This window comes from Haliaeetus leucocephalus, unplaced genomic scaffold, assembly GCF_000737465.1.
Source record: "Haliaeetus leucocephalus isolate CR32 unplaced genomic scaffold, Haliaeetus_leucocephalus-4.0 Scaffold840, whole genome shotgun sequence".
In the NCBI taxonomy this organism is placed as follows: domain Eukaryota; kingdom Metazoa; phylum Chordata; class Aves; order Accipitriformes; family Accipitridae; genus Haliaeetus; species Haliaeetus leucocephalus.
In genome coordinates this window covers 1,948,183-1,975,121 of record NW_010973276.1, presented here as the reverse complement: position 1 = coordinate 1,975,121, position 26,939 = coordinate 1,948,183, and the positions used below count along the sequence as shown (strand labels likewise).

General features: G+C 39.7%; 1 protein-coding gene across 1 annotated transcript; it reads right to left on the bottom strand.

Moving 5' to 3' along the window:
- Positions 1–3,819: 3,819 nt before the first annotated feature.
- On the bottom strand, positions 3,820–26,866 carry SVOP (SV2 related protein homolog (rat)). The gene is made up of 16 exons (XM_010582079.1): positions 26,832–26,866; positions 22,519–22,679; positions 20,829–20,914; positions 19,644–19,742; positions 17,510–17,581; positions 17,167–17,291; positions 14,394–14,457; positions 13,016–13,141; positions 11,831–11,959; positions 10,392–10,465; positions 9,998–10,074; positions 8,782–8,889; positions 7,164–7,275; positions 5,803–5,884; positions 5,485–5,574; positions 3,820–4,775 (listed from the first exon to the last, which is right to left on the bottom strand). Exons 1-16 carry the CDS (start codon positions 26,864–26,866, stop codon positions 4,569–4,571), a joined length of 1,647 nt encoding a protein of 548 aa, XP_010580381.1. The 3' UTR covers positions 3,820–4,568.
- Positions 26,867–26,939: the final 73 nt, after the last annotated feature.

Below are 26,939 nucleotides of genomic sequence, written 5' to 3'. Positions count from 1 at the left end.
ACTGTTTCCATTCCCAGAAATAAGACTCTTCATCCCAGTGGACTGTCAACAGCTGCACAAGCTGCAAGAAGGAAGATGAATGCACGTGGAGATGAGAACAGACTATATGAGCATGCAAAGTATTTGTAGATCATTAGTCATTTTGACTCAGACATGAACAACCTTATGTTTGTAAATTACTGGACATCAAAATAAGAATATCATTTAAAGGGTAGAGGAATACAGTCAGGGTTATGCACTTAATTATATTTTATAAAACAAGATACGTAAAAGAAAAGTTTACATTGAAAAGTAAATAAATAGAAGGAACCCTCCCTGCCCCAAAGTCCAGACACATGCTAAACCACCTCCTCCCAACCAGCCTTTGTGATCTGCAATCACATATTGCAGCATTAAAGGCACTGCTAGAAATTACCCATAGGCAAGAAGCAAAACTGACTGGTTTTTATTGTCTAAACTGAATTAAATGCAAAAAGCAACTACAGATCTTAAGATAATTTTAAAAATATTTAGCTGTCATTATCTGTGAGGTTACTTATAATGCAAACCTGAATCTTGTGACTTTTATGTCCAAATACACAAAACACACACACACCACGAGTCAGATCTGCAAAGTGCTGAGCCCTTGCATATTCAGCTGAGTCCACAGAGCAGCATATATCTCAAATCTCTGAACATCAAGACAAAACCCGGTGAAGTTACTGACCCTTCGTAAAAGTCCAATAAAACAGCCAAAAGCATTTTTACTGAAAAAACTATTTATTTGTTTAACATAAAATATCTAGTGTGGAATTAAACTATCCAGTGTTGCATCAGTAACATAGGAACAAAAGGAGTATTTTACAACAAGCTTGATATACACAAAGTTTTTAAACATTAAAATGTATCCAGCTTAGAAACTGTACATTCAAACACAGGAAAACATTCAATGTTCTTTCGGCAAGCATTTAGGAATAATAAATCATTCCATCAAAGCACACTTGGAGAATTATTTTTCCCACAACAGCTTTGCACATTAATATATTGGACAGTTAGCAAATCTCTGAATCCCACAATTCTGTTTGCTCTCAATTTTAATTCAAAATTATCTCACTTTATTGTTTTAAATGAACTAGCTATATTAATTCTTTCATCAGTGAAAAATACTTGCCAGTGTGTAAAACAATCTTTGGAAGCTTATTATATACATCAGTGATGTTGCCATATTAACAAAATATGACTTGTGATTATTTATAGGCTGTTGTGTATCAACCCAAATGTTCTTCAGTTTTTCAGTGAACAATCTAAAATGTCCTTCCATTATTAATAATATGCAAGAACTTGTAAAACCTGAACTTCTCTTCTGTTTCTTCAGTGCCCAATAGGCTCCTACTGATTTCAGTGAGGTGGGATCAGCTGTGGCACGGTCCTACCTGTCTTCCTCTATTCAGCTGATCCAAAGCCCACAAATATCCATGGGAGACTCTCCCAGGTACTTCAGTGAGCTTTGGATCATGCTTTAGGCATCACTGTCTCTAAATCAAAGACCCAGACTACAAAGATGTCTCAGCAGGACCAATCTTGGCATTTGTATCATTATGTACATTGTCAATGCAGAATTCATAAAAAGTGAAAAGCAAAAATGCCTTTGATTTTTTTTTTAATACTGTAAAAGTCACAGGTTAAAACTGAACTACTCAACAGCATCAAAAGGTTTCACATTACCTATAAATCTTTACGTGGGAAATATTTTATCTGAAGTATACATATGTGCAAATCTATGAGATATATATACTTCACCTAAAACACTCTGAATGCACACTTTGAAGGCCGTTGCAATGCAGTCCTTTAAAACTGTTGAATATTGACTCAAAAAAATGAAGTGATATGTGAACACTAACACTGGAAAAGTAGAATTTTAACTAAAGGCGCCTGTAAGGTGGCATTTCTTCAGGCCACGGATGTCATGTATTTTATGTTCTTTCTCATCTCTAATGCAGACTGACACCCTGCTGAATTCTAGAGGCCATCCGGTTTTGGGGTGTACACCTAACTGTAAACACAGCTAATGGGAAGCCCACACAGCAAGAGACATGTAAGCATCTGGATGTGCCCCTGTCAGGTGTGGACTGGCATGCTCTCAAGTGCCTTCACCAGCAGGAAGAAGAAGATGATAGTCAGAACTTTCATTAAAGGGTCAACGGTCCATATTATGCAAAGGCAAAGCAGGTTTTCTAGCTCAGTGGTCACACGCATGGTCTAATATCTGATCTAAAACCATCCAGGAACTGTGTCCTCACTGCCAGTGTCCTGTCCATCTCTCGCACATCAGAGGGACAGTCCAAGGGAAACAAGTTCCTCTCTCTCTCTACTTTGAGGCAGGTCTGAGCTACCCCAGTTGCATAGTGCATCAGGGAGAATTATCCAACTACAGCCTGACAGAAGGAGGTAAAAACAAATTATTTGCAGCGGTTGTCAGTGCCGTGAGAGCCCTGTCTGTTTATTGGGGATCAATCAACTGGAACTTGAGCTTGCTGGAGATTGAGCACCCAGGATACAGAGACAGCAGAGACAGAGATAACCGAACCAGCACACAGCAACAGCCACTGGAAGAAACAGTGTGTTTCTATGTCATCATCCACATCTAAAGTGGGATCCCCTGTGAGCTGAATTGCATTTTCATATTACTGTGAAAAGGAAAGTTTCCTGTTTAGACCAACCACTTCTGGAGTCTTTCATTGCAGTCACCATCATCAAGTGGTAAATGAATGGACAGAGACATTTTGGCGCCATGTCAAACTTTAACTTTTCTCAGCAGAAAATACCCACACACAGAATATCAGTAACCTCTTTGGCCTTTTTTTATTAGTCTGAGTTTCCTCAGTTTCTTTAAGGAATTATCCACTTCTAATTTTCCTTCAGTGCTATAAACAAACAGCCTAACATGTCTTGGAGCATTATACTGCACTACAGTGCTGTAAAACCCTAAGTGAAAGCTGAACCCCAACTGTGTTCACTTGTATTGCACCCAAACATGGACTCAGTGACCTAGTCTTCCCCACAGAAAAGGGGCCTGGTTCCCAGAATAGTTAAAATATTCTATTGTGCAAAAATTTGTTGCACGCTTACCTATGTTTATGTGAGACAACTGACCACACATACTATAAAAATGTATTGCTTCCCACAGCCTAGTGATTAGCATTTAGTCTATCTCACTTACATTTGGTTGTGTGTGTTCCATAGTCTGGAATCCTGAAAATAAACTGAGACATGGATGAGACACATCTCAGCTTCCTTATGCATTTCCTCGCTGCACATCCACAGACTCTGAAATCTGACTTCCTGCATAGTGACAGATTTCTGACAAACAAGACAAACTTATCCTCACCTGAACTCTGTTACATTCTCTGACAAGAGCAGGATCATCAGCCTCGAGGAGCGACATCTGAAGGAGTGAAGTTCCTCATCTAAGGATGATTGCAGTTCGGCTCTTCCCATGATTTTTGTTCATTTACAACATGATGCCAGCTACATTCCTTTGTCACCAGCTTGATGTTAGAGTCAATGTACAATCAGCAGCTATCGAGAAGTTCTGCCCAGCTGTCAGGAGGCCAGCTTCTGTTGGGAGACACTTGAAAGCAGCTCCATCCAAACTGCTACACACAGCTGTTCAGACTGAGGCATTTTTATCAAAGGTTTTGGCTACACCACCACAAGAACATACTTAGACAAATCAAGCAGAAACATACCTGGACCCATGCAGAAAACCACAGCGTGCATCTCCACACACAAAGAGACACCAGTACAGCTGAAGCAGTCTTCACCAAGCAACAGACAGAGTGCTCAATGTTTCTGGCAATGTTAGAGAAGTCAAATTCTGCTCCAAACCATGAGGATTTATGTTTCTTATATAAGACTCCATCTCTGCAACAAATACCACTCCTCACTGACTCAAACTACCTGCCTTGGATGGGAGAAATGTTCAGAAAACTGCTTCCAAGCAATCAGTCAGTCCCTATTAATTCTCAAGGAACAGAACCCATAAGCAAGGGAACTAGAAAGCATTGGTTGGTTTGCCGTTATCACATTTTGTTGTTGTTGTTGTTGATGGCTAAAAAGTGCAAGGCAGGCATCTAATTCATAAAACCTATTCTGTAGTGTATGGAATCCACCATGTGCTATGCCAGGTACACAATAAATATTAATCTTTTGGTTTTAGGCATCAAGAGTACATTATTTTAATTACAGCTTATACTGAGTTGCATTCAGTTAGCTATTTGCTTGACACGGGACATTTTAAGCTGAATAGCTGACCATGCAAGCACAACAGACTTAAGAAAAACTCCTTCTGCTAAACTTCAAATCATATCTGGATCAAATGCCTCTCAACACAGAAGTAAAATTTTTATGTGTGTGAGCAAAGAGCAGCAGAGACACAATTTGCTTAGGTTCAACCCAAAAGTTCCTGCAGTTTGACACGTGACATTGGCAGTGACAGTATGGTCAGCTTTCTATGCTTCAGGGTTGGATTTTTTGTGAAAGAGATCTTGCTCATATAATTCATTCTTTCAGCAGGTTTTCATGTCCTATCATTCCTGTGATCCAGAGTTTGACCTGGTGACCCCTGGGGAATGAGATCCTCTGCCAACCATCTCCTGTCCCCATTCTCTGTGGCTGGACTCCTGTAAGCCACGACCTTTCGTTTCAATGGGCAAGAAGCAGGAAGCCACAGCAGCCAGCATGCAACATCCACTGTAAACCACCAGTGTTAAATAGACGGAAGATTCCAACATAACCTGCAGAAAAAAGGCAGAAAATACAAAATAGTACCCCTGAGCCTTATCACAGAAAGAAATACAAATACTAACGTATTAGTAGAAATTTTAATTACAGTATTGGAAAAAATGTTTAACATGCACTGCTGCATGCTTTCTTTCCTCAGTGATGACACATAGCTATTAGACACTGACAAAACAGTCTGGATTACAAGCGCCATGAGGTGATGCTGCCCTTATGTGTTAGACAGGACTTAAGCAAACTACAAGTTTTCTACCCAGCCCTCTGCAGAGCCACTGCTTCTGACACTGTCTTCTGAGTCCTGTCCCTGCAGAGCCTGGCTCCCCCAAACTCCCTGTCTAGCTCTTTCCACATACCCTGGAGGTTTGTAGCCCCCAGCACCTCAGCCTGGGATCTCAAGAGAAAGGCGGCATTGCACCATGCACAGAAAGTCCCTGCCTCTCACAAATCCCATCTCCAGGTGGTGGCTTCCAAGGTGTACTTCCATCCAACCAGCAGCCTGCTTCTTGGTTATCTATCCCCCAACATATGGAGCTCTGGAGCAAGAGGTAAATTCAGAGATGAGCCTGAACTCTGCTCAAGGAACAGGCAACAACAACCCTCCTTCAACACATCATGCACAGATTGCCCTTGGTTTGGCCCTTACAGCAGAAAAGCAGGTTCTCCACCACCTTCCTGTGCCTTCAGTCTCAGGAGAAGGGATTTTACCTGTGCAATGAACGGGGTTATGAGGGCTCCCACTCTGGCCATTCCACTGCATGTTCCCAGGCCCAAAGCACGCGTGGCTGTCGGATAAACCTGTGAACAAAGCATCAACCCATTAACGGTAGTGGGAAGCTCTCTTCCCTCCAGTCTCCTAAATCAATGGAAATTAGTAAGTGGTACTACAGCAAGTTCTGTTAGACAATGACAATGAGATCATCAACTCATATCTGGGGTAAGGTCCGTGAAGAGGTCATAAAAATGACTTTCCCGCCATGTTCTCACTCCCCTTAAATATTCTCATTACAAAAACAACCTCCTTACCTCAGGAGTGTAAACATAAGCAGCCTGAAATCCTCCCGAAATAAAAGCTCTTGCAATGAAGAGCAGCACAGTAAGAACATTTCTGTGAGAATAAAAAGGAGAGCAGTGTTTGGGATTGTTCTGTACAATCTGTTTGTTTAACTTGGAGGCAAGTGCAATAAAAATGCTAAATTTGTTAGAACGATTTCTTTTGTTTTTTAATGAACCTTTTGTATTTTTTCTGGACCTTTAATATAACAATGATGCCAACCAATCTGCATTCCCACAATCACATCAGTCTTCTAAGTGTATTCGTTCTAACTGACAGCTGTGGCCTGTTGAAATAAGCAGTGAATGCCTAAGCTTATCTAAATAAGAAAAATATATTCCACATTATGAATGGTGCTAACAAAAAAATGGCACACATGAGAAGGAAATAAGAGTGCAGCTTTCCTGTTTAAAAGACATGAACCTATGTAAAACCTGGATATTTGCAGCTTTGTAAGGTTTCTTCTTACAAGGTTTCTGTACTGTAAGGTTTTGTACAGTGCTTGAAAACGTTTAAATTCAGAGTTCTCCTCTGGCTGTTAGGTCATTTCCTTGTTCGTCAGCCCCAAAGTACAGAAATTGTCGCATGCATGTGGCATGAAGGCCAGATGCAGTCAGAGGCAGACTCTCAGAGCTCAGCTGGAAATTTGGTACCATTAAGATTCAAGGGTAGAGCTGCCAACTGAGTTGTTATCTGGAAACTCTGCATGAAGGACAGATACTGAACAATGCAAAAATGTGAAGCCAAGTTCTTTTGAAAATTGGGCCCCATGTATCTGCAATGCCAGCATCAAGCTGCACCAGCCACTCTGTATACAACTTCAGGGTTGTGCCAGTCTGTGTCTATTGCTTCTCACGTAACTGTGCCATAGCACTGAGACCACCAAGAGCCCATGACAAATGAAGCAGTCAGAGCATCTGAATGGGAAGCAGAGACTGGGCTTGGCTGTGAAGCACTGCCCTGGTACAATCAGCGTGGGGAAACATAGGTATTGAATGGCAGAGAGCAGTACATGAACCAGCTACCGAGGCTCATGACATCAGATCCGATCTTAAAAATCGTCCAGTGGTTACCTCCTACTCAGACATAAGCTCTTATTTTCCCCTTTGGATTGCTCTGTCTGCAAAATTATAGTGAAGGATTTCTCCTCTCCTGCTGCTTTTAGTTTCCTTCCAAAATCTGGTGAGAAAACCTAACACCATCCTTAATTCTTTCTCCAGCTGAGCACGACCATCTCATGGCTTTTCAAACCACCACTTACAGTTCTCCTGCCATAATCAAGAGAGAACATGGATGAATCAGATATACCAGTTGTTCACCACGTTTTACTTACCTTCCAACGCAGAGAAACAGCAAAAGACTGCAAAACGAGAAGACCAGAAAGGACAGGGCCATGGTTTTCTTGCGGCCTATCCGATCAATAATCCATAGTGTTACTAACACACCTGTAGAAGGAGACAAGTTGACTGTTGGGAATTGAGCAAAGGTGCAGGCTGCAGCAGCTAGCTTTTAAAATAGGCTGGGTTATTTAGATTTGAAATTTTGTTCTCTCTTTCTTTAAAATACTTTGCTGGCAGAGGCATCAGCTAGGGGTGTAGAATAGATTGCCCCAGCCATTTGTGCCACATGAAAACAGAAGCTCTGTGTCCCAGCTGGTGAGTCTTGCTCCATGTTCACTACCCCACTGGTCCACACATCCACATGCCCACACACTCAGGGGCTACACACTTACGTAGGAGTGAGCAATCAACTCTGACATCTGTTAACCACTGATTATAGCAGTGGTTACCAATGTGAATGCTAAAAATGCCTGCCTTATGTGTCATTGGAATATCTTTCGTTCAGCTTCTGACTATTGTTCCCTGCTAATCTTCCTACTGCTAGGTTTAAGGGCTCTTTAGAACTTAGTATTTTCTTTCCATTGCATTATTTATATGCTGCCATCAAATTATTTTTCACCTGCTCTTTGACAAAGGAAATAGATCAAGCTCTGTAAGTCTCATAGTGTTAAACATCCTCTCTTATGCAACTTTTCCAGATCCTTTCAAGAGCTGAGGTATACCAAGTGTGGAGATTATTCAAGCATCAGAGTTGCCAGTGTCATATTCAGAGTTATCCCTGTCAATATTTCTTACTCCTACCTTAGTATGTGTCAGGATCAAATCAGTCCTACCAGCTATAGCATCAGTCCAAGAGTACATACTCTCTCTTCTGTCCACTGTCCACTGACATCCTTCCCAGAATGACTGTTATGCAGGACAGTCATCCTATTAGATAGCAAATATGCATATTTATCAGTCACAGACTTATAACTTTTCACCAATTAAATGGCTTCTCTTTGAGTATTTGTCCCTGCAACTATAATCTAGAACAGTGAAAATAACCTGGCCACTGCCTCACAGTATTATTTCAAACTATTAATACTGAGAGATCATCTTCGACACCTGAAGAAACAATGGCTATTATACACCAAATATCTTGCTTGTCCTAAGTCAGACCGTTCATTGAAATTCACTGAAATTATCTGAAAAACCTGACTGAGGCTGGACACAGAGCTTTAGGGAGCAAGTTCTCCATTGATTCACTATACCCACCATCCTTTTAAAATAGTTCTGGAAAGTCATTTATGGATAAAAGTTCAAGTGATTCTGCCCCTTTGATTTAATTGTTACTCTTCCTCTGAATGCCTAATATGTTGCTTGGGCCATTATAGCTTCACAAAGCAATTACTAGTGATTTTATCTGTAGTGATCACATGGGCAGTGAAGAGAGCTACACCTACTGTGTGTACTGCATATATCAAGTAGTCCAAGCAAGGAGCTCCAGAGCTGAAGGAAATACATTGGCATTAGGCCAGACAGAAGAGCCCATTTCATTCCTTGTACCAGAGCCCATTCCAATCACACTGAGCCACTGGCCCTGAAGAACTGTTGCTTCTTATTGGCACTTACCAGGGAATTCTGACAGGGTTGTCCAGAGCAGGTCAGTGTAGTCTTCCTCTGTCAGATACTCACAGGTCAGGCTGCACTTTGCTTTAACTTCTTGTCTTCTACTGGATACTGTGGGAGGAAAAAGAAAAAAACAAGTATTTAATATATTTTAAGTAATCTCTTCTCTGCTTACCTTCCTTTACTCCTGCAATTTCTTTATCACTCTTACTGCTGAAACTGATAGAAGGGATGTACTGAAAATACTCTGCCACACAGAAGGTATGTTCTACCTGGAAGATACAGCTGAAACTGAACAGTTTATAATCTTATTTGTGGCAGGATGTCTTACCTCGGCAACCATCACTATCAGAATGAAAACTTACACTTCCCTATCAGCTGTACAGGCTTAGTTATTTTTCAGTCCAGGGCTCATAACAGTGAACAGGATTAACATCAATAATTCAGTTTCTCCCTACATAAACTGGGATACTAACACTTCATCTATACTTTGAGAAGACTGAATAATACCGTGCCTTTGTAAAAACAAGTATTTTTAAAGGATGCATGCTCCTTTGTGGAGGCTAACCAGAGTTAGACCTCTCAAATAGCTAATACACTGTTGTACAAGCTCGGGATCTATGTCTGCTCCCAATACTACCCATCCTCTTTCTATAATTTTCCAACTATCAGTTTCCACTAATTACAAGTGTTCTGAATACATGCATGCCTCCCCTGGGGAATCAAACTTTTCAAGTGTGGTCAAAGCACTTTTTTTTTTTTTTTTTTTTAAACACAAAAATCTGCAACAAAAAGGGTGATGGTTTCACAACATTATCTTTTTTCTCAGCAGGTCTTCACATCTTGAGAACCTGGTAGCTCCACAGCAGCAGTTATCTCTATCTAACTAATTAGGCCTGTCAAATCTTGAAACTACATTTATTCAATCACTTTTTTCTCAAGAAGAACAGATATTTTTTCTAACAGGTCTCCCTTGAAGGTTGTCTTGCTGTTTTACATTTTGGGCTCAGAGACACTGCAGGACCTCTCTGCATTGTGCAGGAGATGAGGAACAGTCTATTAGAAATGCTTAAAATAAGTAACCCTTTAAGTGGATGCCTTAAAATTCAGGCTGGCAGCCACAGTCCTTTCCAAACTAACAGCAGAAGGTGATCTAATAAAAGATATTCCACCACTTAACAGGGTATATTTAAAAAAGAAAAAATGGATTAGTACTCACTGCTGCAGACGTCTCCTGCTTGGAAGAACTCTGTAGTTAATAAAACTAACCCATAATATGAAAAAGCATTGGAAAACCTGCAAGGAAGAAAATGAGAGAGGAAGTCTCAGCTGGTCAAACCTATATAGTAAACAACATGAATCAAAATTGAACCCACTGTGTGAGGACTTCCACTAAGTGCTACCTCAAAGCTATTTCCTATCAGCATTTAGAAAATGAAAGGGCAATTAGATTGAGAATGCTAGTGATTGGGTGGTTTAATATATTACAAATCAATACAGGCTGGGGTATTTTTTGAGCAGGAAGTTGCTATATTTTAGTGATACTGTAAAACACCTCCATTAAAAACCATTTAGAATTGTGCTGGCACCGAGCCGTTTGTATTTCCTCTTACCATATAAACCAGAGTAACAATGTGGTCCATCTAAAATGAGGCGTAAAAAGGTCCCTCATTTTTCCTCGGTCTTCCTGTTGAAAACAAGCAGAAGTCAGATGATCAGGGCACTCACAGGTCCTGGGCTGGAAGATGCAGAGCGACAAGGGGTAATACAAGACACAGTACTATGTGCTCAGGTTATCTCATGATGACTGTTTGCTTTCAGTTGAGGGCTCTTCAGGCTGTAGGAGCCACACTGGAGCTGGGTTCCAAGTAAAGAATTCCTCTGCCAAGGGGAATTCTCCAGGAGCATAATGTTACCAAAACCAGTTCATGCACAGGGCACACTACTCCTCCACAAGGAAGGTGAGGCTCTGTCAGAACAAGGTGGAGCTGGAAAGAGGTAGAGCATAACTTTGCCGATCCACATCTGGCCCACAGCCAGCTCCTGTAAATTAGAGCAGCCCCTCAGGGCTACTGATCTAGGGTGAGGTACTGAGGAACTACAAGCAGCCCCCCTGCAAGCAGACTCCATTTAAGCTGCCTGGTTCTTAGAGAGTGAGTGGAGGGCTCAGCCCATGCTCTTGTGGTCAGGGAAAAGTACTTTCCCGCCCCACCCTGAAAACAAAACCTTCCAAAACTTGGAGAGTGTTCCTGCACGGCCCATCAAAATTACCCTGACTGAACCAAGCATTTGTGAAATGCACAGGAGCTCAAATCCTCAGTTATCCAGACCTTAGAAAATCAAACCTCCATCTCTGATTAGTAAGATGCTGTCATTACCAGCAGGCTTCTGCCTAGCTTTACAATTTTGCTCTTGTTCAAATCCACAGGTCTCCCTCTGCTGTCCTTCCTTGCTGGCTAACTTTGTAACTTTCTTTTCTTATAAAAATCTGCTCTTTGTTCTGTAAATGCAGAGCTGCTTTATATGTTGACAGGAGTGCTGAAAAGTTGGCCACATAAAGCTGAAATGAAAAACAATCCAATGCAATTCATACAGTAATATGCAGCTCAGACTGAATTACTCCATGCATTAGGACTGAATAGGAGCTTGCGGCTTTCCCACTCCAGAAAATCAGGATTAGATTAAAAATGAGGTACAGCTAAAGAGTCAAATTCCATTTTGTCTCGTGAGTTTAGATCTGGGAATTCTGATCTGAGTTCTTCGGTAGCCTCAAGGTTTGATTTTCTTTAATAATAGGGTCTCAGAGTGAGGTTAAATAACATTAATGCCCACTTTAAAGGTCCTTTTCACTTTCAGGATTTCCATGTAAATAAAAATGAGAAACTAACTCCTCCTCACTGTGAAAGAGACATATATGACCATCTCTCACATTTTTTTATTACTGGTTGAGATATTACAATTAACATTGATTATTTGCTTATAAAATTAAATATGAATGTAGCACAGTTTCATTGTATCCCATGTTATTAATGTGCCTGTTACCTGTACATACCTGTCTGGAAATAATTAATTTTCCCAGAGGCATTGGAGCTCCATTTTCTGTTGCTATCCGCTTTAAAGTGGCAATTGCTTTTTCTTGATTTCCAGATAATACATCATACCTGGCACTTTCTGGCAGCCACTAAGAGAGCAAAGCAGATCACACACACAATGATGTCAGAAAGACAGCAATAAACAAACTGGGGATTTTCTTTGTGGGCTTACAGTGGGAAATCTCAGTGACTCCAGCAGACTACTCACACTAAAAAGGATTACAGAACTGATCTTTAACAATTCAGAGAACCATCTTTCTGCCAAATGTCAAACTCCTCATTAGGCTTTAAGAAACTGCAAAACCCTACTTTCACGATGAAGTCAGAACTCCAGTCTAAAATCTTTCCTTTCTGTTACCTTGGTTTTATTCTTGAGAAATGTTAGGCATTTTTGCAGGTTCTTTACATTATACCTTATCAGTAGGAAAGGCAAAGTATCCAGGGCAGATAACAAGATGCTCTAGGCATTCAAAAATTTGCATTTTTAAACTCCTTTTAAAAACAAGCATGTTAGCACCTGTATAACTGGAAGTATTTCTGAAAAGCAATGTCAGTGGCTAAGGAATAATAAGAGCTGCTAAACAACCTGACAAGGACATGTATCTTTGAGAAGACCGAATGATTGGCAAATATATTACCTAATAGTGCACTGAAGCTCAGGTTTAATTCATATACATCTTATTTTAGAATTTGACCTGCACTTTGCAGATTTTACCCCTGATTTGAGTGGATTTTTTAAGTAAGTGGACAGTAATTATAAAAGTTATGGTTTTGACAAAATAATTTTAAAATCTAAAGAGCAATCAGGGAAATAGCAACAACTTTTAATAAAATGTTGATTCCACTGAGCTTAGTTGAAACAAAGTCATTAAATTGGAGAGGTTTCCAGGCCTGATTTGGTTTCACAAAACTCCAGCCCACCATTGTCCTCCAGCAATTACAGTCACATAAACACAGCTCTCACTGGAATGTTTTTACTAGCACCCTGTTGAAACAACAGCATTTTTGTCATTATTTCAGATGTTTCAAAGAAGACATCAACAGAGAGCTTAAAACTGTCATGATTTCCTTCAATCAGGTCACAGAATCAGGTAGAGAAGTGCTAGATTGATGGAACACACATTCATCTTTGAAAGAATACCTACAAAACATAGGACAGCGAAGAGCAAAAGTGGGAGGGCAGAAAGAATGAGAAGCCACCGCCAGCCAAGAGTGGGCATCACCAACACTGCTAGGAGGACTTCAAACACAGTCCCTATGGCCCAAAAGACCTGCCAAAGGGAAAACAAACAGTCACAAATGAGAATAAGAGTGCTGTTAAGGCCTCCTTCTTTGTGACATTCCAGGATGCGCTCTCTAGGGACAGCTGGAGAGAGAAATGCCAAAGACATTTCAAATATGCACCACTGTATCGAAATAGAGTCCAGACATTTTAAGGGGATTTGTTTAAATGTTGCAGAAGCTAAAATGTTCATTTCTGAAACCCTAGCATTGCCTTTCTCTAGACACTCATGTTTAACTGTAGGTAGCTTCTCATAAGGAATAGACTCATCACATGGTGTTTCTTAAGCAAAATGGCTATTAATGTATCTGTCTATGAGTATTATTCCCAGCTACCACCATGAGATTTATGGTATTTGTTTTCCTTACCAAAGCCACAGAGTTTGGCCTGTAGATGAAAGAAGGAATTGATACCTTCTTAGCAAATAATGGAGCTGGCATCCTCTTGCATATCCCATCCATGTAGGATTATTCTCCTTTAGATTATGAATCTGCTTAGCTCATTATTTAACACTCAGAATATATTTCTAACCTAGGGTTGCTCAGAGGCAGCCAAACTGTGGCAGAACAAAAGTGACACAGAAGGGAGTAATTCATCTACTGAACTCTATTTAATCCACTGAATGTAGGACTAGCCAGCAGATATCTTAGAAGACTTGTTTTGCATTGAGAAGCTGTTTCAATTTGGTGAGGTATTGCACAAGGATGCTCCTTCCAAACTGACTGGTGCAGACAAGTAATAGTACTGTTTTCTGACCCTTCAACCATCCACTAAAGGGCTGCAAATTTTGCCTTAAAGTATTTATAAGGCAAAATTCTGCTCTCTGTGACTTTGATACATTTGGATTGAATATGGGGAGCTGAATTTAGCCCTGCATTTACTGAACAGCCAGTTCTCCACTATCCATTACTGAGTTGTAGATTAATTTCACCATGAAATTAGGTGACATCCAAATGCCCCACCGTGTGCTAACAGCAGTAACTTACGCAGCACTGGATGCAAGTTAATTTGCAAAAAGGCATATTCAACAAAAAGAGTGGAGCCTTACATGAATGCTTCATGCTGCTTTTGGACCTGAGCTAGTACTAGTGTATAAGGTTAACCTCAGCTCCACACTAACTTGGACAATCAAGATTTGACTGCAGCTATGTGTGAGATTTCTTGTCAGTAGGATTGAATGGATGTAACCAACAGCAGAGTTTGTCCCTCTAGGCACCAGTATGCATAGCTACACTGCTCACCTCTATTAATAAAATGCATTTTGCTCTGGCTTTCATTGGAAGGAATTCAGCATATAAGGTTACCCTGTAAAGAGTGAACATTGAGAAAAATGTCATGTTAGCACATTAAGAAAAATGCTACGTTAGCACAATGACAGAGGTTCAAACATTTCGTTTGCCTTTTATTAAAATTGCCAAACCCATAGTAGTAATGCAAAACCCTTCCTAGCCCTCAGAGTCAGCAAGACTGTGGACACTGGTTCAGACTCCCCTTTCTACATCAGAACAAAACCCCTTTAGTTCATCATTGCAATGGAGGACAGAATTTGCTCTGTTCATGTGATTTTGTAACCCTGTAGTTGTTAGCTAAATGTAGCAGTTCTTGATGTGTATGTTTTCTCAACCCTGCTCTGGACTGGGACAGGCATTATGCCCATTATTTTCAGTGTGGTCCCTCAGCATTCAACACAAACTCCTGCTGGGTAAAGTATTTCTTCAGGGCTTCACAACTGGCTCAGAGAATTTCATATCAGTCTACTCTGCCAAGTTTCAATTCTCCAAGAGGTGAATACTTTCAAGGTCTGATCCTGGTACTGGTATAAAATAATTTGCATTCTTTTATTGTGGGAATTCAAAAAGAAATCATCTAACTCTGCAGAGTCTTTGTTTCATGACTGTGCCAAAGAGTAATGGTACAGCTTCTCTGTGAGTATTTCCTGAGGATGAACACAAGGGCCAGCAGCCAGTCAAGGCTCTCTCGTCTTCTTCAAACCGTCTGGTAAGACTTGTTCTTTGCTCCTACTCTGTTTGCATTCCATTGACTCATTCTGTTTCTGCCTCTAAACTCCTTAGGCTTTCTTTGATGTTTGTGACAAAACTCCTACTAACTTGACAAATGGCGGATTGATCTCTGAGTAGCTTCCCAGAACTCAGTTCATCGAAGTACAAAGTTGCACACAATATTATACTAAATCAGTGATTAAGAGGAGAAGGAAGTAAAATCACACAATGAAATGTAGAGCAGTCCCCTATATATCGCAGCAGAAAACAGGAGCTGATTAATGCTGTACAGAACTGTTTTCTTAAGAGAATACTCCATATCTTTGCAAGTCTGGATGTTGGCACTGTGAATGAATAGTCATACTCAGCGTTAGATAACATCTCACAGAAAATTCCCAGAGGAGGCCACAGCTTCTCAGGTGCAGCTCCTACTTAAGTATAGACAGAGGGATATCTGCTATAGTCAGTTAATTTATTATTGCTGGATGCTTTCTTTTTAATAGCACCTTTCTTAGAAATCTCTCTCTCATACCCATTACAGAATATACAATTAAAAAGATAGCCATGTTATTCCACTGAAATCCAGCCACTCATATCCAAAGTTACATAGCCTACTTAAGGATATTAGAAAGGAGCTACTTTTCCTGCTTCATACATATTTACTCCTCTGTCAAAGGAATCACTATTAGGGTTGGAACAACAAACAGACTCAGCAGCAATGGAATTCACTCTGAGTTCTGTAACCGGCTCTTCTTTGTCTCTCATTAAGTCACATAGCCTTTGTGCATTATCCACCCCTCTGCAAAATGGCGCTAGCTGTTCTGTAGCTGTTCTGCTGGGGCTCTGTGGAACATCATTAATATGTATTTGCAGTACAAGGCATTATTAACTCTGATGCTTTGTCTTTCTTGTTCTCCTGCCTCATTCCAGTTGTGCTCAGTTGGAACTGCATGGCAGAAACCGCCTCACTGTTGGTCAATACACAGCAGGCTAAGGACTTTTCAATTTTACATACACTTTATGCTTTTGTGCAGCTTCCGAAGGTGGGCAGGAGAGCAGTAAAAGAAAATTAATAATACTGTGATGTTCCATCTCAGCGCTGAATCTTTTATCTGGGAATGGCAATAGAAAAGACAGGATATTGACTGGCCTTGTGAAGAAGTCTATAAGCCATCAATCAAAGTTAGACTCTGACTACTCCGAAATAGCACTTCCATGGGGCAAAATATCAATTATTAATAAGGATAAAAGACTACTCAGAGAAAGAATGGCTATATTCTTCCCTTTACATTTTTAATTAAAAGCCTAGAGCAGAGTTATTTATTCCAGGTGGAAAATTTAGAGACCCCTCTCTCCAGTGAATGGAATGACACGTTAATATCCTGATGGTACCTTCTTATTAGGAATGTGTCTGAGCCATCAATATATCTTCAGTGCTCCAGGTTTAGGCTGTGTGGTTTTGGAATTTCAACTCAGGTTCAGACGTGAAAGTTCAGGCTCTAACTGAACAATAATCTGCAGTTTTACCATCAGGAGTCAGGGCTCAGCTCTGCCTCTAAATGCTAGTATTTAGGTCATGACCTATCTTGCAACAAGACCATGCTGTCCCTTATGGACTCTGCCAATACAATCTAGCAATGCAGTGTTTAGGCACAGCTACAAAATGCTGTCTGCTGTGTTTTACCCACTTCTAGGTGGGCTCTTTGGGCCTCTCATTTTCACCAGGGTTTACCTGAGGGAATGACAGAAGCTTAAAAGGCCTTAAGGCATATAACATATTACATTTAGGAGCCCAGCTTGTTCACACAGAAGTCATTGTAAATCTGATTCACCTCAGTGATGTATTAGGCATCTTCAAAGCCTTCTCAGAGTTCAATATATAAGTTCCAAAATACTTAGGAAAAAAAAAAGTGTTTGGGACAACGGAACAGAAGCATGTCTTCAATTTGACATAAGCATTTTTTTTTAAAATAAATAGAAAAGAGAAAGTTTGGACTTGTGAATATTTACTTACGACTGAGGCACTCCTCCAATCCCAAAGCCCACCAGGCCCCTCAGCACCAAGATCCAGCTATACACTGGTGCAAAGCCACTGAGGATCCCATAATAGAGCGTCCACAACACGCTGATCTTTAGGCCCTGTATTTAACAAACAAGCATGAGGAAAAGAAAGTCTCTGCTGTAACACAAATTAACAAAATGTAAAGTAGAGCTTCAAACTTCTTTTATTTCATGGGAGGTCACTTCTGGCTCTGCTTAATTCTGCTTCACACATCTGGACTATGACATTTGTGAACATCATGCACTGAAACATCCAGACTGTAGAAATATTATTCTAGTAGGAGCTGAACACTTACTGTTTTTCTCCCGTACTGGTCTGAAATGTTTCCCCAGAGGGTGGAGCTGGACATCATTCCCACAAACACCACCTATGAAACACCAGAAAAAAATCTTCCCCTTAACAACAAGACAAGTGAAAATTTCTGTGTGACAGCATAAAGAACACAACTTCACAGCTAAACTAGAAAATTTCAGCTGCAACAACAGAGCAAAATGTCCAGGTGTTCTGGGTATAATTCTTTTGCAGTAGAGACTATTCAAGATAATTATTCATATAGTGGGATTTTTCAAAAGTCACTCAGCATTAGCCTAACTTCCCTTCCATTGACCTGAAAGGGAATTTGCTATTGCCTGAGAATGGGGATGAGTGTCAGCAGACTGTTCAAGCCAAGGTCTGTCAGCTTCTTCCAGTGGTGGGCCCATTTTCAGTAGTTGCCTTGCTTTTGTTGAGGTCGGGAATCTAAACACAACATAAATAAACTGAATCTCTGCCAGGATACTTGTCATCACCTCGCCCTTATCTTACCCGTTAATTTGTTAACTACTGAATTAGATCAGTGCTGAATATTTTTGAGCTTTTGATAAATGTAAGAAAATGAATTATAAGAAATGATTGGAGAGCACAATTTGCCACTAAATGGAAATCATTGTCTTGTTTCTGGGTTGGGTTTTTTTTTCTGAAGTGTTTTCATAACCCACAAAAAGATTTTTCATCTGCTTCACAGCAAGGGCCAACTGAGAGTTTCATAGCATTACTGAGGGGACAAGCAAGTGAAGACAGGAGCAAGTGCCTGGGTTGGAGAGGGGAAGAAACTAGGCACCCCTCAAGTCAGCTTTGCAATTAAAAGATCCGTCCAGTGACAAACCAGTCTGACACTGGAACGTGCACTCTCTTAGCATACACATTGTGAGTCCAGCCCTGGAAGATGCTGAGTTCTCCAGTTCCAATGAACATATTCATGAATAAAAGCTGAGTAGTGTTGTTTGAGGTCTGCAAGACAGAGCTGTTCTAGGAGCCCCGTGCTGATGCAGTACTTCTCAGCCAGCTCACCTCCAGTCTCCTATTGCCATTCTCAGCAGGTTGTCTCAGATTTGAATGGAGATAAAATTAGATCTTACAACTTTAGAAAAGTCTGAAAAAAGACTGAGGTGTCAAATATATTGTACCTTCTTCAGAGGTGACACCAAAAAGTATAGTTTATTCTGTAGGTGGAGAGAGAAATGAAATCCTGCCCAGTAAATGTAATGGCAAAACGCAAGCATGTTTCCCCCATCAGCGCATTAAAACCATAGGAAGTTTGTCTGCAAAAGAAGTGCATACTCAAGCAATAAGTGGGGTAAGAAGCAGTTCTGTTTATCAAAGCTTTTGTCTGATGTCCACTGACCCCTTCTTCTGATTTTGCTCGCCAATAATAAAATTTTGCTGAGCTGAAAGAAGGAACAAGACCCTCCTTCAGATGGGCTGGCTGCATTCAGGTATGGGAAAGGACATAATCTTAACTGACTTAAATCTACTGAGCATTTTGACCAGTTTACACAACAACACAAATAGCATCAAAAGCTAAAGGAAAAAGAAATGTAGGAGTTAAAGTGCATGCCCTACAACAGTGGCATATGCTGAGAGAAGGGTCCCAAAACTAGCTGTCTTATCCCTAAAGGCACTGCATGTTTCCAAGATCATAGCACCATACATAGAAGTAGTATTATAAGAGCGCTGCTTGCAAAGATCACTGGATGATCCACCTCGAAAAGCGATTGCTTGCTCTCTCTCATGGTTCCCAGCCTATGTACAAGCAAGCTTAAATGTGGTGAAAGAGAAAGATTTTCAAGGAAGATAGTAAAAATTGACCAATCCTTTTTTTCAGTTAATCAAATGGTTTGAATTTTAGGATGAGTCTGAGTGAATTCATATATTTTCCTGGAAATGACATGAAACTTTGAACCTGAAAATTGCAAAATTTCCTCAGTTCTCACTGAGTTTCATTTCTTCAAGCTCTGGCTTTCAAAAAAGACTCCTATATTCTTCCGAGCCAAAGGCAATCTGCAAAGGCCATGAACAGATTTAACTTTGGGATATAAAGCATAACATCTGAACAACAATGAGTGGAAAAACCTTACAGAATACAGGAGCTGCCAGTTATTTTTTCCTACCGATGTGAGCAATGCAACCTGCCAGCTTGGTAATCGCCACTCACAATGAAGCTGAGGAGCTAGGATACTTAAAATCATCATTTCCATAGCATCTGCCATCTAGAAGGGGAAAAAAGAAACAAAAATAAACAACTGCCTGAAAATTAGGTTGACATAGCAGTCAGAAATATACCTTCTTGAAATTAACCTTGTTTCTGCTCTGTGCCATTCCCACTCTGTAGGTGAAACAAAACAGTTATGTTTGCAAGGTACAGTGGATGTACACAGTGTAGAGAAAAATGCAACAGGTGCACTTTTAAACTAATTTCTGATTGTCATAATGTTTAGTAACACTGGCAGAGACAGGATTCAAAGAACCAAATCAAAAGTTATCGGTGGGTGATTTCAAGGAGGCTTGTCTGGTCAGTCATCCAGGTTCGTTCACTTCCATATTGCATATTACAGGGATGAGCTTTCAACTCCTTTACACACAGATTCAGTCAGAACTTATTACCTTATAAATTACTCCCTTTCTCCCTTACACGCTACTTCTGGATTTGTGTGAAATATATTGATAGATCATCTGTACACCAAATTCCACTACTGACTTAGGATCTAAACCACAGCAGATTGTAACCTTATACATAAATGATAGCTGGTAAATACAGGCTCCAGATATCATTACCCTAAAATACACCACAGTAGGTGTAACATATAGTGCTTCAGAAATAGCAGAAAAAGTGAAAACAAAGCCTGTCTTTCTGTTCTTCATATCAAGGTTAAAATTAGAAGTACTGGGTTGCTGTTCACCTGAAACTGAGATTACAATAATACTAATACAGAAAACAGAGACTGTAGCTAATGGGATGAATATGGTAAAATCACTGCATGAAAACTGAGATCTGCTTCTGTAGGAATAGCCTAGTATCCTTTCCATTTGAAACAAGCATTTGAAGTAGAGAATCAAAATGATTTTTCAAACCCTGATTTATAAGAACTTCAGAGACAGAGAAATCAACCAGTTATTCATTACCCCCATATAACAAGTTTGAGTCCACCTGTCATTTCAGAATTTCAAGTAAAATTTCTTCTTTATTGTACAGTTATCTGTTTGGAGACTTTTTGTTGACAGAGAATGGCTATATTATTTGAAATCACTGAGATTCTCTGATGATCATGCAATTGACATTGATAACAATTACTTGCCCATGCTAATCCAGTAATAACAGAGAGTTTCCACTGGAACTTTCCAAATCCAATGGCTTCCACCGCATCTTCCACCATGAAAGTATCTAGACAGAAAACAATACTAGTGCAGAAGTGTATTCCTTTCCTAGTAAAAGCCATCCCTTGAGGCAGCATTTTCTGTGAATGCAATTACTTATTAACTGGGTAATCTACTGAGATCTAAAATATGTAACAGAAAGCTACTTAGCTTTTATACAGTTCCTACTCAGAAAAATCTCTGTGTTCTTCAGGAATTGTGCTAAAGCCAAAATAATTCTAAATATTCCTAGAACATTTTATTCACATAGAAGTATATCAGTGTAGCACCAATGACTCCAGCACATGTTCAGCGTATTACTCCTGGGAGTGACTCCACCAGCCACTGAATTGCAGCTTCCTCTGGTGAGAAGTATACGAGCTGTTCAACAGCACATAGCAATACTATGCAAGTGATGGAAAGTGCAGGAGAATATTTTATTGCATGGAGAGTCAAACTGTAATTATCTGAATCGAGAATTTGTCCAAGACATGTATCTTAAAACATATTTTCATTAAAAATGCTGACAGTTCTTGTTTCCCACATATTATCATGACCTTATTACTTTGTTCTATCTGAAGAAGCTGAGATACCTCAAATTCCTTTGCTCAAGTGCAAAATGAAATATACAACAAAAATAAATTTTGATACTCAAGTTGTTTAAATCAATTAAAGTCTCAAAGTTTTAACACTTCCAGCAGTTTAAAAAGTACTTTTGCCAAAGAAAAGCTTTATCTAGCTAAGAGTTGGACATCCTCACAAAGCAAAAGACAGAAACACAAACCAAAAGGAAATCAAACAAAATCTAACTGATAAAATGAAGCAGAGGTGTCATAAGACCCCAGTGTGTGACTTTAACTCAGGCATTTGATGTGATGGCACTGAAGCTCAGCATATTGTGCTGTTGCATCACTTGCACTTTTTTGGGCAATGTGCCAACTGAAATTCTACATATATCTGCAGACTCGCACTGGTGCACTGAATCTTTTGAGAAACTCACTGAGCTCACTCCATGGTATTCTGGCTTCCTATTGCATCAATATGTTAATAAATAAGTCCCTGGGAAAATAGTCATCCTACAAAATTTTAGTATGCCTTGTGCTGAGACAAAACCAACACTTCTCGTATCTTCTAAATTGGTGTTGCCTTCAGGGCAGTCAGCACTTCTCTGCTAGGCAGAAAGCAGAGGCTGGGATGTACATTCCTTCTGTCTCTCTTGTCCTCTAGGCGAGGAGCAGACAGGAACACTGCAGAGACTTCATGCTCAGCCTTGAAGGCGAGCCACGTGTAACTGCTCCAGTAAACTTGGCGATGTTTTAGTAGCACTGGTCAGTTCTAAAGGAAACTAAGTTAAACCTCCTGTATGAAATAGGTGGTGACAACTGGATACCCAACTCCTTAAAAGGGTCTATTACTGGTAATACAAAACCAAACACATATAGTATCCCTCAGAGAACAAGGTAACTACATCATGATTTTCAGGTGTAACGTAATTTGCCTGTGTTATTGTTTCCTTCTTTTATCTGAGGATCTTTAGCTTCTCTAAACCCAGTATATTCAGCCCGCTTGCAACATGACTGAAATGAAGAGGCCACACCTTTCTCCTTATAGGAAAATAAGAAACCTACTCACCATCAGTTGGGTTGGCAAATTCTTTTGGCACTGCAGCTCCATCCTCTAGCTCAATAGGCTCTAGCTCTGTCCGAACACCCTCAATCTGAATTTCATGTTCTCCTGAAATGACATCCTCATCTGACCTTGAACTTTCCCCAGTGCGGCGAAACTTGACCACCCTAAGAATACAGAAACAAGGATTAATACTTTGGTGAGGCTTTTCGAGGTCAAAGCTGTGTTTGGTTAGTCTTGAAGCCCTATTTGGTCAAACAGCAGCAAGGTTTCTCCCCACCCTCCTGTCTCTGTTTCACATTCACAGAGAATGCTGTGACTTTTATTTGTATCTGCTTTTAGATATGTTATCCTCTTGGTTGCTACTGGCTTTGGAAAAACAGCAGAGTACATTGCTGTGTGACAGAGTTATCATTTTTGTAGAAAGAATATAGTTACCATGCTAACTATAAAGTTATAAAAACATACAGGTTATAAAAATGTGATAAAATGATACATATTTAATGATAACCATGTTTTGTGTGCCTAGACTTTTACTGCAAATTAGACATAGCTGTGTCATTGAATTTCAGGTGTTTTGACCTTGTAGGAAGAGCCCAAATTCAATTTTTCACATTGTTTTCATAAGAGCGATTTATGTCTTAGCAGAAGCAGAACTCCTGAAATATGTCATATTTTTAAACATTACTTAGTGAAGTAAGATTCATATGATAATTCAGTGAATTGACTGATTTTTTTTCCATTATGGTGATGATTCTGTGACTATAAATATGACTGCTTTCATCTCTTGTCTTAAAGTCTTTAATATTATGTAATTAATTAAATACCTGTATTTTAAGAAACTATTTGATTTCCAATACTTGGTTCATCTGTGCATTTTTTGAATCTCTTAGGTCATGAGGAGGGACAGAATAAGAAAGTGAATGAAATGATACTTCTTTTTTCATTAAGTCCAAGTCAAAACTGAAGAGTGTACCTGCCTGCCAGTTATAACCCTGGCATATGAGATGATGATTGTCACATGAGTGTCATGCTCACAGCTGTCTGCATTTTATATAATTTCTGGCACTAGCTGAGAGATAATCATCTAATCTCTGCAGCAAGGCCACGGAGAGAGTAAGACCTGAAAACAGAACTTTGCTAAATTGACACAACTTTCATGTTTTGGTTAGAGTGATTTTGTGCAACGCTTCATGTATATAGACAAGGTCCATTTTCCATTAATTAAGTTTCCTGTGATCAAACAAAGATTTTGGAACAGATCTACCATATTTAATGTAACAAATTTCTCAAGCTTCCTTCACTTTACCTGCAACATCAGCGTAAATTTTTCACCTTGGCAACTGACAATGTCTTGGACTTCAGTGAAATAGTTTTTTGGAATAGATTAAATTAGTCTTGCTACTATCTGTTCTGACTTCCAATACCTTAATTTTACAATAAAGATTAGCAGAGAGCCTCTTGAACTTCAGTTTAATCCTTTGTTTTAAGGGTCAGCAAAACTAAACTATCAGCATCCTTGCCAACTGCAGCTGCAGCAAACTGACATGCATGTGTGACATTTCTAAAGGTGATCTGGAAGACTTTTCAAATTTGGCAAGACCTCAACTCTTATTTTCTCTTACAAGTGCTGATGACACAATCAATACTTAATATAAGGGCAAAATGATGAGCAATCTACAAAACTCCTGTAAATGGATTTTAGTCCAATGGTGGACAAGAGGATGGAGGAATGAACATCTCAGTCACCCACGGGTTTTTTTACAAAAAGAGAAATCCTGGGCATGACCAGCCATTCAGTCCAGCTCAGGATTTCACTGTGGCAGAAACATAAAGCAGAGGGATACAAAAAAATATTATTTTGTTTTCTCACAGTCCTGGCACGTAAATTATTTCCCTAACCACATCCCATCTGGGGAATTGCACATATTCACTAATGATATTCTGGCAGTAATCTGGAGAAAGAGAGAGAGAAGTACAGTGACCACTTTGTGAGGTGATCACTCATCTTTGGGACAGCCTGCTTTGCAGGCTGTTGAGGCGTTTTGGGACGATTTTTTCAGGTAAACAGGGCATTCCAAGATCTGTGTGGGGCAAATATTCCTTGTACTACTTTAGTAATGCTTTCATCTACAGCAGGAAACTGAAAGCTTTTCTCTGGCCTTTATGTCTTGGCGGACAAACAACAGTCACAAATTTTGTTTTCTAAGATAACATTTGAAGATCTTAAACATAAAAACACAGAACAAAACCCCAAGCTTCTTTGAAATGAACAAGAAAACTACTCTGACTGCAGTGAAACTAGGGTTCATCTCACATTCTGATTCAGGGTATGCAGAGGATCCTTCACTCAGTTATAAGAAAAGACAAACAAAACAAACTCGTCTGAATTCAGGTTCATATTTAGTTCCTTTGAGAAACTAAATTCTAAATTTTCTTCATCTGATTGTTTTTTTCACCTCAATACAACTATCTTGGTTTGAATTTTCTTTTGCTGACCCTATAGGACAAACAAAAGTAATTAATACTCTCACGTTAAAATTGTCACTGAAGATATAATCCTCATATGACCTACAAAATACACACCCTCAGCAAACAAACACTGAAATTTGTATGCCTATGAGATTACTTTTTTATTACAAAGGGCAATTAATATCAAAGTACCATTCGTATCTTATTTGCAAAGGCTTTACAAACACCTGGTTTAACTATACAGGAAATAAACTTTTATGTTTGCATTTTTTTAAAGGAAGACTATTACTATAACTTCATCAGTCTCAAAGCCTGATGCAAAGTTCATTGAAGTATATGGACACCTTTTCCCTAGATTTCAGGAGGTCTAAAGTGCCATTCCTCCACAGGATTATGACTGAAAACCATTCATACAAACTATGCTGGTAACTGTTCAGCGTCCTAGTAAGCCACAGGCAAAAATAAACTTGCCAGTAAAATCCTTCCTGACTTTAAAGTACATGATCACAACCCCCCTGTATTACTGTTTCTTATTTTGTAGTATTTGTTGAAGTAGACTTTCAGAACTGACCATTTTGGAGATGATGGTTCCAGATGCTATGCAAAGGCAGTGACTGATCTGAAAATTGTAAATATTTCAATGGCAATCTGAGTAGAGAGCTATCTGGCCACATTCCTCATCATAGGAAATAAAAAAAAATGTTTATGATTTAGGAACCTATGAAAGAAATTGACACAAATGAAGAAAAAAACACACAGTGGTATTTACTGTTCCATACTTGCAAAATTCTTCACAGCTGAGACATCTCAGAGAGCTGCATTTGTTTGCAAGATCTCACAGCACCAAATATGTCTAATTAGACCTACACTGAAAGGTACTTTAGAACATTTTTCTGTGTTTTGTTGTTTGGTTGGTTTTGTTGTTTTTTAAAAAAAAAAGATTGGGAAAAATGGCCTAATGAAATCATGCCTTATTCTTTTCCCTGACCAGCTGAATGCATCCGAACTAAGTATTTGAAAATAACTGGAGTTCATGTCCATTTTTCCAACTTATTAGAAATGTCATGGGACAGTTTGCTCTGTCATTGACATAAGCTCATTAATATTCAAAATCAACTTTAAGCATCTATTCCCTGCCTTGCAGAGTCAATGATTTATAAACAGGAATATGTTCCAAAGCACCTGATAATGGAGCATTAGGAGAAATGCACTTGTTTTTAAAGGAAACATTTTGCATTCATGAAAAGGAAAGGAAATACTGATGTTAAAAGGCAGCAATGCTTTTAACACCTTTTTGCACAGATCCAGCAACCACATCACAACAGCAAAGAGTTCCGCACAAATAACAGCATTTTCCTCGTGCAGCAGTGTTTGCTTCTCCAAAACATACAGTTAGCAAATATTGATGGTACTCACTGCAAACACACCTTTGCAAAAAAGGTTCTGATCTGCAATCAGTTCACGGCACGAAGGAGGAAGCCGAGGAAGATGCCTTCCCTAGCACAACGTTATTTACAGATGCAATCCGCCTTGCAAATGCAATAGTAATGCTTCCTCTCAAAAAATCTTTTGGCACTTCCACAGCTTTATTCCACCCCTCCTTTATTTCTACCACCATCAAGTTCATGCAAAAAATAAAAATTGAGCAAATTTACATAACAAATGGATCCCCGCATGCCCCCAGGATGCTGAACCCAGGCAGCTATACAAGGAAAATGGCCTGCTTCCCAGGGCCTAAGACACTTCCTAGAAATAATTCCCTTAAAAATCACCGGGATTCACAATATCCCTCCAGCCCGTTGAGGAGAAATCCTGCGCATCCCCGCTCCCCTATCGGTGCTACTCACGGCAGCTGTCTCAGCTGGAATAAATCATCCTCCATTGCCGGGCTGCCTCTGCAGGAGCTGCTCTCATCGCTCTCGCATGGCGGGGATGGCTGGAGCTGCGGGCGGGCG

What these genes read in the sequence shown, in the direction of transcription:
- SVOP (XM_010582079.1), bottom strand. Translation starts at nt 26,866, where the DNA reads ATGGAGGATGATTTATTCCAGCTGAGACAGCTGCC. An exon ending in ATTTGCCAACCCAACTGATG is followed by an intron (nt 20,915 to 22,518) that starts GTGAGTAGGTTT and finishes TTTTCTGTCTAG; the next exon opens with ATACTTTCATGGTGGAAGAT. An exon ending in AGCAGGAGACGTCTGCAGCA is followed by an intron (nt 8,890 to 9,997) that starts GTGAGTACTAAT and finishes TTCCTCCCACAG; the next exon opens with TATCCAGTAGAAGACAAGAA.